This window comes from Rhinatrema bivittatum, chromosome 3 (assembly GCF_901001135.1).
Source record: "Rhinatrema bivittatum chromosome 3, aRhiBiv1.1, whole genome shotgun sequence".
NCBI classification, from domain to species: Eukaryota; Metazoa; Chordata; class Amphibia; order Gymnophiona; family Rhinatrematidae; genus Rhinatrema; species Rhinatrema bivittatum.
Window position 1 is genome coordinate 298,515,071 of NC_042617.1, and position 13,485 is coordinate 298,528,555.

General features: G+C 46.8%; 1 protein-coding gene across 1 annotated transcript in view; it reads left to right on the top strand.

Annotated features, from left to right (window-relative positions):
* RACGAP1 (Rac GTPase activating protein 1) overlaps positions 1–13,485 on the top strand; it is a 186,662-nt gene that overhangs the window by 28,852 nt on the left and 144,325 nt on the right. The window contains exon 3 of the mRNA XM_029595020.1: positions 7,356–7,558. Coding sequence (XP_029450880.1) covers positions 7,356–7,558 — 203 coding nt within the window. The remainder of the gene's footprint in view (positions 1–7,355; positions 7,559–13,485) is intronic.

Sequence of the window (13,485 nt, forward strand, 5' to 3'; positions counted from 1 at the left end):
TCAGCCTACACCAACCTGCAAAAAAGAACTGCGAGCATTTCTGGGAGCTACTGGATACTGCCGGCTTTGGATTGCTAACTATGCAGTTATTGCCCAACCCCTATACGACAAGCTGCGGGGTAAAGAAGCAGAATCTCAACCCTTCCAGTGGGAAGGACATGAACTGGTACACTTACAACAACTAAAAGAAGCCCTGATCTCACCCCCTGCTCTGGGGCTACCTGACGTAACTAAACCGTTTCATCTGTTTGTAGATGAGAAAAAAGGAATGGCCATTGGGGTCCTAACTCAAACCTTCGGATCATGGGAGAGACCTGTTGCCTATCTGTCAAAAGGAATGGACAATGTTGCCAAAGGATGGCCGGGTTGTCTTCGAAGCATCGCGGCTGCATGCATACTAATTCCAGAAGCAGTCAAGTTGACATTTGGACAAACTTTGCAAGTAACAACTCCTCATACTATTCAGGGACTGCTCGAAACACATGGACCAAAGTGGATGACCAACTCACGTCTTGTAAAGTACCAAGCCTTACTATGTGAAACTCCTGAAATTCAAATACAAGACAGTAAAAACTTAAACCCAGCCACTCTAATGCCAGCACCTGAACCAGTAAGCCATGATTGTGAAGAAGTCATGGCTACAGTACACTCCAGTCGACCTGATTTAAGAGATCAGCCTTGGCAAGGCGCATGGACCTTATTTACAGATGGAAGTAGTCAGGTAAAGGATGGAGTACGAGTGGCTGGCTATGCAGTAGTAACTGAAGATGATATCATTGAAGCTGGACCCTTGCCTTCAGGAACGTCTGCACAAAAAGCTGAATTAATTGCCCTTACTCGAGCTCTTCAGTTGGCAGAAGGGAAAACTGTAAATATTTATACAGACTCTAAATATGCCTTCTTAACCATCCAAGTACACGGAGCATTGTACAAGGAACGAGGATTTCTCAATGCCGAAGGAAAACAATTGGCAAATGCGCCAGAGATCCATGAACTGTTAAGGTCCGTATGGCTACCACACAAAGTGGCCGTAATGCATTGCAAAGCACACTCTGGAAAATCTGATCCTATCGCTCGGGGAAACCAGAAAGCTGATTCTGCCGCCAAAGCAGGAGCCCAAGACCCTTATCAAACAAAAATGACCATATGTCCCCTCTTGCAGTTTCCAACTGAAGTACCCACCTACTCAGCCGAAGAAAACGACTGGGCAAAAGCTGAAAATTTCCATCAACAGAATGGGTGGTGGATCATATCAGACGGACGGATATGGATACCTGATACTATTGCGTGGACAATAGTAAGAGAAGCACACTGTCATACACACCTGGGACGTGATTCATTGGCAAAACTACTGGCAAAAACATACTATATAAACCGAATCACACAATTGACTAAACATGCAATTAATCAATGTGTTACGTGTGCAAGAAATAATCCTCGCAATGGACCTGGTCCTGCACCGGGACACGTTCTCCGGGGAACTATACCATTTCAAGTCTGTCAAATTGATTTCACCCACATGACCCCTGCACAAGGTTACAAAGCCATGCTGGTGGCAGTATGCACCTACACCGGATGGATTGAAGCTGTGCCTACGCGAACAGAAACTGCAAAGGAAGTAGTTTCCCTCTTATTGAACCAAATCTTACCACGATATGGATTACCAAGGCAGATCAACTCAGACAACGGCCCAGCTTTTACAAGCGAGGCAACTCAACACCTCACCAAAATTTTGGGCTTCAAATGGCATCTCCATTGCACATGGAGACCTCAAAGTAGCGGGACTGTTGAACGAGCTAACAGAACTTTGAAAAGTCAATTAGCCAAGCTATGTCAAGAAACAAGAACCAAATGGCCCAAAATGCTACCATTGGCATTGCTTAACATCAGATGCACTCCACGACAATCAGGACTAACCCCTTATGAAATGATGTACGCAAGACCGCCACCGTTGCCCTCTTTCCCCGAATCCTTACAAGTCCAAGGGGAAATGTCACTCAGCAACCAAATGAAAGAACTCTACAATACTGTGGAAGCAATTCGCAAATATACCTGTGAGACAGAGCCACTAATCTTAATCAATCCTATCCATAAATTCCAGGTGGACGACTCTGTGTGGATCAAGGAATGGGACGAATCAGACTTCCTTAAACCTCGATGGAAGGGACCATTCACTGTGCTGTTAACCACACCCACCGCTCTCAAAGTATCCGGTTGTCCCACCTGGATCCACTGGACCCGAGTTAAACCAGCCACCGAAACTTGGCAGGTCTCCAAGACCGGTGACAGCACCCTGCGCTTTACTAGAAATACAGCAAAGGTCAACCTACTATAGAAACTAATGCAGTCACAGAAATACTAATAACCTGTTTGTTTCTTTCTTCTCTCGCAGGCATCAAAAGCATATGATCTCAATGCTCTGGAAGTGGGTTATCAGTACCCTTCTGGTAACCGCTCTAACTATCATATGCCCTTCTAGCAGCGATTGGAAATGGTTCATCAGCATCATCTATATCATCATTTCTGCTCAACTATGGCTCATCTTTGCCATAATCCGAGAATCCTATGGCTACTAATGATCCTAATAGCTATAGTATCAACATCAGTTCAATCTTCGCTCAGCCAAAACTGTACAGAATGCATCAAGCAAGTCCGCACTACAACTGAAGACGGGTACCAGTTGGTATTCACAATCATTCATCAATCTCAGCCACCACCATTATGTATAAAAAAGCCTGCTTGTGCCTTAAACACCACTCAAGGACAACAGTCTTTCCATCGATGTATCCTTAACGGCAAGCTCATCTGTCATTCGCCTACCACACCCAAGTACTACAATATAACGCTAACCACCGGATTGCCAAAAGCTTATACTTCTGACATCGTACCAGCTGGAAAAGGAATTCTATACTACATCAATTCAACAAAGGTCCTAATTGGAGGACCGCCCATTGTCTCCATTGACTTTAACGCCTGTGATGCCATCGACAAACATCCAAGTGCAGTGCATTGTGGTTCTCCAGCATGGAAGAGAGCCTACACTTTCAATCACAAATATCTCTGTCCTTATGACCGTTCCAGTAATCCCTCCCGGTGGCTACCATGTGCCGGGGACAAAGAACTTTCCGGATGGAAACTGGTCTGTGACTATACTGGAGGAGGATATTCAGGATGCCCTGGAATGGGTCGACTAAGTAAGGGAGCGGGAAACCTCATTACTCTAGAATGGCCAGTCCGGTCTGAGGGATCCCCATGGCAAGATACTTGGGGTTTTGGAATTGATGGCACAGGAGGAGATCCCATGACATACCTTACCATCACTCAGCGACGAGAAAAGCCGCTCCCTATCATTCATCAAACCACTGTGGTGGGATATCAGTCCTTCTTCGATGAAATTTCTCAAATCAATGAGGAGTTGAAAAAGCATGCTATCTCCAACCAAGCAAAAAATATGTTCATCAACTTAGCTGAGAACATAGCTTTATCTCTGAAAATACAAAATTGCTTTGTATGTGGTGGCACCAATATTGGAGAACAATGGCCATGGGAGGCCAGGGAGATTTTTCAAGCTGATTTGAACACTATGAACACATCCACCACGTATAATCGAAATCACAATCCTTATGAATGGGCTCTACAGACGGATGTCATCGGAAGACAATGTTTGTCACGGCACTTCTCCAAGTCGTACAAAGTGCCCGTCGGTAACTCACCATGCACAGGAGTTCTCACAGTTGCCAGTAACACTCAATCATGGTGGCAAACAGAAAACCAGACCATACCCACACCATTCTGGACTGAGCCTACCTTAAACGCTACGTGGAAAGAAGCTGGCCAATTAACCACGTCATTCATAGCCCCAGACGGCTATTACTTCGTATGTGGACGACGGGCTTATGAACAACTACCTCCTCAATGGTACGGTACCTGCTTCCTAGCTACTATCCGCCCTAGCTTCTTCTTGCTCCCAGTCACAGCAGGAGAAACGCTAGGGGTGCCTGTCTATAGTCCAATGAAGCCAAGTAGGCGACGAAGACATAAGGTCTCTATCGGAGACTGGTCCGATCAAGAATGGCCACCCGAACGGATTATCGAATATTATGGTCCAGGAACATGGGCAGAGGATGGCTCTTTTGGATACAGAACGCCTGTATACATGAACAACCGTATCATCAGACTTCAAGCTGTTCTCGAGTTCCTCACCAATGATTCCGCTCTAGCCCTTAACATTCTTGCCAAACAGAATACCAAATTAATTACTGCTGTATACCAGAATCGATTAGCCCTGGATTACCTCCTTGCTCAGGAAGGTGGTGTATGTGGGAAATTTAACCTTTCCAATTGTTGTTTGCAGATCGATGATAAGAGTAAAGTCATCGAAGAAATCACAGACCGTATGGTGCGGTTGGCTCATGTTCCGGTGCAATCCTGGTCCGGAGCCTTGGATTGGACAGCTTCATTACCTTCCTGGCTTACATCTATTCCTGGGTTCAGGGAACTTTTATTCCCTTTATTATTTTTCTTACTATCCTGTGCACTCCTCCCTATGTGTTTCCCTCTTTTCCTCAGGAGCCTTTCGTCTATGATGGAGAAGATCGCTGATCGACGAGCAGCAGCCCAAATTATGATGCTGAACCAGTACGCTTCAATTTCTTCGCTACCCTTCAGTGATTCTTCAGACTCAGAAGATGAATCTTCAGTTTACTATGACACTAATTTTTAATTTAAAACATACGGCCACCTTGTTTGCTCAGGTGAAGTCCGGCTACAAAGGGGGGTGGAGCCAATAGGGCCCATCCGTCTCAAACCGGTGAAGACACCATCGACCTGGCTAACAATTTAGGGCCCTACTCAGTATTATGGTACTAATTATTTTCTTGTCATTTCAGTTACTTCACATATGAAGGTGATACTTACGCCTTCTTACCGAAGTTGAAGTATCAAAGGGGGGAATGAAGGAGTTCAATTTTATGGACTATCGCTGTACGAAAAGATCGGAAGAACTATGTCTAATCATGCTGTAGTGAAACGCACAGCCATCTTGATTTACTAACATTTGCAACGCAAACGAACCCTAACACGTAATGACGTACTTACGCACTAACGTTTAGTGAACGTGACTCCATTTTGGATTCATATTTTGTATTGTATTAATACGAACGCCGTCGCAAATGTCTAACCCGTCAATTAAATGACGAAACAATAATCTGATCATAAGCTACACCTACTAGAGACCACGCTAGCTATTGCTTGTTCAGCAGTTTGTAAAATGATTGTTCAGCAAAACCAGAACACATGTGCAAAAGATAAGAATTGTAAAGTGCATAAAAGTTTGCTCCTGAGGGGGCGTGGTATGCAGTTGTACTAAGCCGTTGTCTTAGCTGCATCTTGCTGGCAATAAAAGTCTATCTTTGCGGATCAGTTGTCTGGACCTCCTTACTGATTAAAACAGACGGTTACAGTACTAGGAGTCTTCTCTTTGGGGTAGCTCCCTGGTGAAGATTAGGGGTTTCTCCAGTCCAAGAGTCATCTTTGATACTTGCTGAGCTCAATAGGCATTTTTCGTGGAGGACCATTGACAGTCATTCTCGCCTGCGGGATCCCTATCTTAGAGAGGAGGAGTCTGGTCCCTCTAACTGGCAAGTATGACTTTCAACCTATCGCCATATCCATGGCTGACGGAGCTGGGGATGAGGGACCCTGCAACAGAGGTGCTACTCTTTGGATGCAGTGGCTTGCAAGCTATACTTCCCCATTTTAGGGACAACCCAATTTGTGGACAGGAGAGTCCTAGTTCATGCAATGGTTTCATTTCCTAGACTGCGTGCTTCCTTGGGGAAGTATATGTAATCATGGCTAAGCCAGATTGGTGGACAGACTGTTCTGAGATCACACTGACTACCCTGCTACCTTTAGGGTTTCCGGACCAGTGAAGAAATCCTGTTCTACAGGGGTTTGTACTTGTGGCTCCCCTATTTCCGTCCTCTTGCTGGGGTGTTTCTGCATTTCTTGCCTGGGGGATTAACGCTGTTCCAAGCAGGCTGTGAGGGCTCTGTGGGTAATGTCTTACTGGCATCGGCAGTAAATTATTAACTTGTGGCTGAGAGATACAACCTCATGACTTGGTCTTACCCTTGCAGTCCAGCGGTCTGCCTCCTTGTGTTCTTCACTTCTTCCTACTTCCAGTTGGAATGTCAAGGGGAGGGGAAGAAAAGCTAGGGCATTTGTTCACACAGGGTCCCTCTCCAGTCTTTTTCCAAGGAGCTGTAAGCATCACGGTGTGTGAGCTAAGTTTGGCTTTTTGACCTTCTGGAAAACATTCCCTTTATTCTTTTCCTCGCATTTTGAAGGGTTTTTTTTTTCCAGTGTTTTCTGGGTCCCTCTCATTGCTTCCCTGTAATGTTCCTATATAGGATTTTCAATGCTTCTGGTAAGTTTCTGTTCTCAGTTGATTCCCCGGTGGCAGCAGCGCTTAGGTAGCGCTTCATATTATTCAGTGGAGGAGCAGCAGGCTATGAACAAAGAGACCAGGGTTCAAGTCCCACCGTTGCTTCTTGTGACCTTGGACAAGTCACTTTACAAATTTAGTTTGTAAGGATAAGGAAATACTTACAGTATCTGAATGTAATCCACTTTGAAGTGCTGAAAAATTGCAACAAGTGGTATATAAAAAATCTAAATAAAACATTGTTCTTCCCGAGGCCATGTATTCTTGAAGGTGAAAAAGTCCAAGAGAAGAACTTTGCCTCAGCTTTCTCATACATTTCTGAGGTTGGTCACAGATCAGATACCATAAAGGCTTATAAAGTTAGCCATTAAAGCAGCCATGACTAATTTATGAGCAATACCAAGCAAAGACATCTGCAAAGCTGCAATATGGTTGTCGGTACACCTTTGCGTTTCATTACTGTCTGGAAAATCTCTTAAAGTGACAGTAAATTCAGCAAGCAGTTTTGCATAGCCTGTTCACCCAATAGTCTACTCTCCCATGGCGAAGTCCAGGTTACTTACTCAGTTAATACTCTGGTGCAATCCTCAGCTTGGCATTCCCCATGTCATAGCTAATTCAGCCCTGCTTATTAGTGGAAAAATAGTTTGCGTACTATGAATGGTGTTTTAGATAGGATGAATTAGCCATGCTAAATGCCTGCCCCCCTAAACAGTTGACTACCTAGATAAGTTAACTCTAAAATTGATTGAGGGGCTCATGAGGCAATGCCTGTGTGGAAGTTCCCACACATGCTCTGTAGAGCAAAAGCTCTATTAGCTAAGAAGTCCGTTCTGTGCTGCCGAATGATGTCACCTACATGTCATGGCCAATAAAACTCTGTAAGTAAACTTGCTTTTCTCTTCAGAGTTTATCCAGTTGGCTAAAAATTTTGAGAGTTTCCGGAAGAAGCTGCAGAAGACTGAGCAGGAGCTACTGAAGAATAAGGAGCACTTGATGAAAACTGAGACAGAGCGCAGTGCCCTGGAAGTGAAGCTGAAACATGCTCGCAATCAAGTAGATGTGGAAATCAAAAGAAGACAGAGAGCTGAAGACAACTGTGAGAGGCTGGTGGGTATGAAGCTCTTTACAGTGTTCAGATTTTGTGTATTTTTTCTCAAGTATTATTACAGACTATTTCTCAAGTTCTGATGGAGGCAGACCTACTGGATTTGTATACTGAACTTGAGAATGTGACCAGATACTTCTCCAACTTAATGCTATGCAGACATGAGTTTGTAATATGCTTGTCATGGATGCATCAATTAACCATTTAATTGTGGGTTACCTTCCCTCAAAAGCGACCCATACAAATAATTAATCTTACCAAATAGAGCATGGATGCAAACTTTATTAATATATAAGTAGAAATATTTAAGAAGTACTCTTGTCTTCTGTAATGTCGTTAGTTCATGTTGTAATGCTTGTAAGCGTAGCAGTAGCTTTTTTTTCCTATGTTCTTTTCACATTTGTTTGAAATGGATTATGTGAAGGGGGGAACTGCTTTCTTCCTTGCTAGTCTTTTATGGTAAACCATTTCTTGCTGACTCGAATGCTTACTGAATGGGGGCATTTTGCCTGCCTCATTAAGCATGTTTTTGTTTGCCTACTTTAAACAAACAAATAAAAATTTAGATCCTACTGTACTGGCTAATTGTAGGCACAACTCATATTTGTGTGGTTGCCGTTTAAAAAAAAAAAAAAAATTCTAATCCTTCAGCAACTTAATTTTATGGATTTTTCTGTTTTGGATTATCAGTTTGGATTTAGAAAACATCTTGGCACTGAAACCTTTTATCTAGTGCAGACACCATACTGTGACATTTTGTTTTGTCTAACACCTCTTTGCAGGTTGTTGGATAGTCTTGATGTTAACTGTATTATGTTAGTGTATTTTCCTGTCGATAGCAGGGCTGAATTAGCCATGCTGTCATGGGATCTGTCAATCAGGTTAACTGTATTATGCTAGTGTATATCTATAGTACTTTTTTGTACCAGTTACTTCATCCTGGTCAACCACATTCTCCAAGGACAAGCAGGATGGTAGTCCTCACATGGGTGACATCAGATGGAGCCCTGACATGGAAAACTTAGGTCAACGTTTCTAGAACTTTGACTTGCCACACTGGGCATGCCCAGCATGCCTTATAACACACATCCATGTGGATCCCTCTTCAGTCTTTTTTTTTTTTTTTTTTCCTGTGGAGCTGCAGCATCATGGTTGGTGAGCTCTTTTTGGCCTACTTTGGAGAACTTTGCTGCTTTTTGCTTTTTTGTAGATTTTTCACCTGCATTCAATGCTGGGTCCCTCTCGATCCATTCCCATAGTTGGGATTTTCGTCGTCTATTGGTAAGTTTCAAGTTTGATACCCCCTTGGCAGTGCTTCGGTACCCGCTGGCATTGACGCTTGCCCCCATCTAATTTTGATTTTGCTTTACTTTTTTTCACCCCGTCATGGCCACATCTGGGCTCCAGCGATACCCTTGGTGCCAGAGGACCATATCCATCACAGAATCTCATGAGATATGCCCAGGCAGAGGACACATTGAATGACATCCGGGTTTTCTGCGAATATGCACAGATGACCCCCAAAGGGATGTAGTCTTCGACTCGACAAGATGGAACAATTCTTTGGGTCAGAAGACTGAGCCTTCAGCATCTAAGGACCTTGGAGCCACACCGATGGACACTGAGCCATAGGCAATAGAGGGACCATCAGTTCCATCTGTGCTGTTGGTAGATAGGGACGCCGGAGAAGACAACCTCCGGGCAAAGGACATCTGGTTCCTCTGCATCTGTACTGGGGGAGGAACTGTGCAGAGCATCGGACGCTGAAGAAGCATAGGCATTGGTCCCCATCTATGCATGGAGCCGGGCACGGAGATGCACCAGCTTATTCTGTGATGCCCTCAAAACAACCCTGTGGCAAGGAGCGCCAGTCCTCCATTATTGCAGGGGATCCTTGACAGTCTCCACCAGTCCTGATGCCAGTCACCAATCTGCATCACGGGTCTGAAGAGGATCTGGCAGTTCCTCCCCCCCCCCCCCCAAATCAGTGTTGGCATCGGCAATGTTTGAGAAGCTTGAGTAGTGAGTCCAACTGGAAGTCGAGTGGGCGATGCAGAGTATCAGTCCTGTGGCACTAATGGCACTGGAGCCGGTACTGTCCATCCTAGAACTATTGGAGAAGATCAATGGATTCAGCAGTGTGTTACCAACCCAGCTGGTGTCTGTTCCCAGGCCGATGTTGGTGCCCAACGGGGCACTACTTCCTCCCCCTACCGATACGGTAGTTGTTGCCAGCTCTTCGGAAGAGCAATCTCCTCCCAAGTCGGCTGAGACGCAGAGGCTTTTGCTCCCTGCTGTCCAGCTTCGCTGGTGCTTGCACTTCTGGACAAAGGCCAAGCACCTAGGGCCCCATCCTCTGTTGCTTACAATGAGAATGATGGTCCATGTGATCTCCTGGGGGGGGGGATGACACCTTGGAGTCAATCTCTGACTCTGAGGGTCTCTTCTCAGACCCTTCTTCTTCAAAAGAGTAAAGGAAGTCTCCACCCAAGGAGTTAGCCTTCGCCCCAACAAAACTTGCAAAGGTTATCTCATTTCAGTTACTGACGGAGGAAAATGCCAGGCACAAAATGCTTGAGATTCTCCACTTCATGGAGACTCCAGAGGAGACTGTGGAGGTCCTAGTACATGATATGCTTGGAGTTGCTGAGGTTATGGGAACATCCCCTCACAATGCCTCTCATGAACAAAGAAGACCGATGAGGCTTACCTCATCCAGAAGGCTGCCGGATTTGATAAGCGTCAGCTTCCTCACCAGTCTGTAGTGAGGAAGAAAGCCAAGCATTCTCAGACACATTCCTTGGTGCCCCTGGGTAAAGACCACAGAGCAATGGACACTCTTGGGGGAGAGGTGTTTCAGGGAGCCATGCTCATTGCCCGCATAGCTTCCTATCAGCTGGTATTGCTGGGACATCTGGAAGCAGGTGCAGGAGGTGGCTGAGCAGCAGCAGAACACCCTAATGTTGCTGGTGTATAAGGGTTTGGAAAATGTGAGGTCCAAGCAACCTATATTGTCTTCGAGATGGCATTGAGGGTCTCTGCAGTGAGAATCGGCACTTGCAGAATGGCATGGCTGCAGGGCTTGGATCACCGACCAGAAGTATAAGAACAACTCGCTGACGTACCCTGTACTGGGGAGATTCTCTTTGGAAATAGGGTGAGGGACGCAGTGGCCCAGCTCGGGATCACCATAAAACTCACCAGCACTCTTGACTCATTGTCCTCGTCTAGGAGGTCGATGAGATTGTGACAGAGGAAGTCTCTTTCGCCAGAGGAAGTACTATCCTCCACCCCCTTGCTCCCATCAACAGCATTTGGGCTCCTGTTAGCAGGTGGCGTGGTAAGTCTTTGCCTTCTGTGTGGTTGATTCCTGGTAACGTTGTCACTCTGTGTCTGTCAGCCATTGACTGTTTGCCGGCCATTTTTCGTCATGGCATCGGGTTTTCGTCTATGCCCCCAGTGCCCTTGGATTATGTACATGACGGATCCACACAGTGTGTATCCTTTGCCTGAGAGCATCGCACAATGTTTGGGGCTCTGGTTTTTGCGACCGAATCACCTCCAAGGGCTGGTGCGCCCACCTGGACAAAATGGAGAAGCTATTCAGGTCCAGGAAGTCCGAACCCTCGACACTGGCATCAGGAACATCAATGCCGAAGGGGTGAGGGAACAAATGGACACCGAGCCCTCTGTGTACGCTCCTCCGGGGCTTTCAGTGGAGAGAGAGGTGCCAGAGATTGGCCTTCATTGGTCTCCTCTCGCTTCTGTATTGTCTCCTTCATCCTCTGTGCTGGGGAAAGTCCTGGAAACTGCCACTGGTCTCAGTCTTCATACAGTGCCAGGCTCGGGCTAGCGTCAGCTTCTGCTGTGATGACCCCGAAGCAACCATGCGACGAGGAGGTATCTCCCTCCATCGAGGCCAGGGGTCTGAGGAGTTTCCCCCACCGATTCCGGTGCCAGGTACAGATTCCTCTCGGGGCCCCGAGGGTGATCTGGCTATGCCGCTGCCCTGTTGTCTGCCTTCAAGGAGGAGCTTGAACACAGGGTGCAGTTGGCCATTGATGCCATTGTGTCTGGGAAGGCCCTCCCCATGGGCACCTCCGTGCTGTCTTAGTGATGATGATGCCCCTTACGGACCCGTTGGGAGATGCCTCATAGTCTTCTTCAGATGACTCTGGTGACCTTCCCTCGGATCCGTCTCCTCCTCCTCCAGAGCGGCTCTGGACCCTGCCTGAGGACTAACCTTTGTTGGTTTTGTGCAGGCCATGGCTGAAGTCATTCTGTTCCAGCTTCTTACGGAGGAGGATGCCAGACACATGATACTGGAGGTCCTCCAGTTTGTAGTTGCCCCAAAAGAGATGGTGTCAGTTCCTGTCCATGAGATTTCCAAGGAGTTGCTCCTTCAGATTTGGGGACACCCTGTCTCTGTGCCTCTGAACAGGAAGGCCGATGCAGTGTACTTAGTCCAGCATGCTATGGGGTTTGAGAAGTGTCAGCTCCCACACCAGTCAGTGGTGTGGATTCCACCCTTAAATGGGCCAAGCGCTCTGGCACCCACGTCTCCGCCCCCTCTGGGATGGGAGTGCAGGGCGCTGATTGTGTTTGGGGAAGGAAGGTGTTTCAGGGCACCATGTTGATTGCTGGGATCGCCTCCTACCAGTATTCTCGGAACCTCTGGAAACAGATCCAGGAGCTGACCAAGCTCATGCAGTAGCAGGATGCTTTTTTTTCAGTGGTCGTCCAGTAGGATCTGGAATGCAGCAAGCATGAGGTGCGTTCCACCTATGATGATTTTGAGACGGTGGCGAAGGTGCCTGCTAGATGGCCTGGCTTAGGGCCTCTGCTTTCCGCCTGGAGGTGTAGGAGAGGCTCGCAGACCTACCCTGTACTGGCAGCAACCTCTTTGACAAAGTAAGAGATGCTGTGGCTCAGTTAAAATATCATGAGACCCTGCATTTCTTGGCCAGCATGTTGAACCCACCATCCTCAGCCAGGGAGTCCTTGTGTCAGGGCCTGAGAAGGCTCTTCTGTTGCCAGAGGAAATAATACCCTCCTGCTTCCCATAGCAAGGCCCAACGGGTAAGCTTTAGGGGCTGCTCTAGACAGCAGCATATCCCCAGATCTCAGCCAGTGCCCCAGACAAGCTCCACTACAAGGCTTTGACTGGTTGTGAGGAAGCATAAGCCAACTGCCCTTACCCTCTACGCAGGACACTCCAGTTTGTGGCCGGTTACTGTTCTTTCTGGACCGTTGGCCTAGTGTTACGTCAGACCAGTGGGTTTTGTCCATTGTGCATCAAGGGTACTGGCTGAATTTCCTGAGTATCTCTCAGACTGTCCCCTGTTTCCCTCTTCGGGTCAGTCCACACATCAGGAAGTACTGTGAGCGGAGCTTGCCGCCTTGTTAAGAGCCAGGGCCATCAATCCTGTTTTGCTGAGACAGCAGGGGCGGGGGTTCTATTCCTGCTATTTCCTGATTCTGTAGAGAACAGTGGGACTCCACTTGAGAGAGTTTGAACAAGTTTCTAAGAAGAGAACATTTCAAGATGGTCTCTCTGGGCATCCTGATTCCCCTCCTAGAAAGAGGAGATTGGCTTTGCTTCCTCAGTCTAAAAGATGCCTACACCCACATTGATCTTCCACGGTCACAGGAAGTATCTGCAGTTTGTGGTGGTGAGTACATTTTCACATCCGGGGTGTTATTCAGTCTGGCTTCGGCCCTCTCGTGTCTTCACCAAGTGCTTGGCCTTAGTGGGGGCCAACTTCCGCAGGTTGGCGGTTCATGTGTTTTGTCTTGTCAAGAGCGCCATCCAGGAGGGAGCGGTGCAGTCTCTGTGATTGACCATTTGGGTGTTAGAGTCCCTGGGGTTTATCATTAACTACCCAAAGTCCCATCACCTCCATTGTACTTCATTGGCACCAGGTTAAAC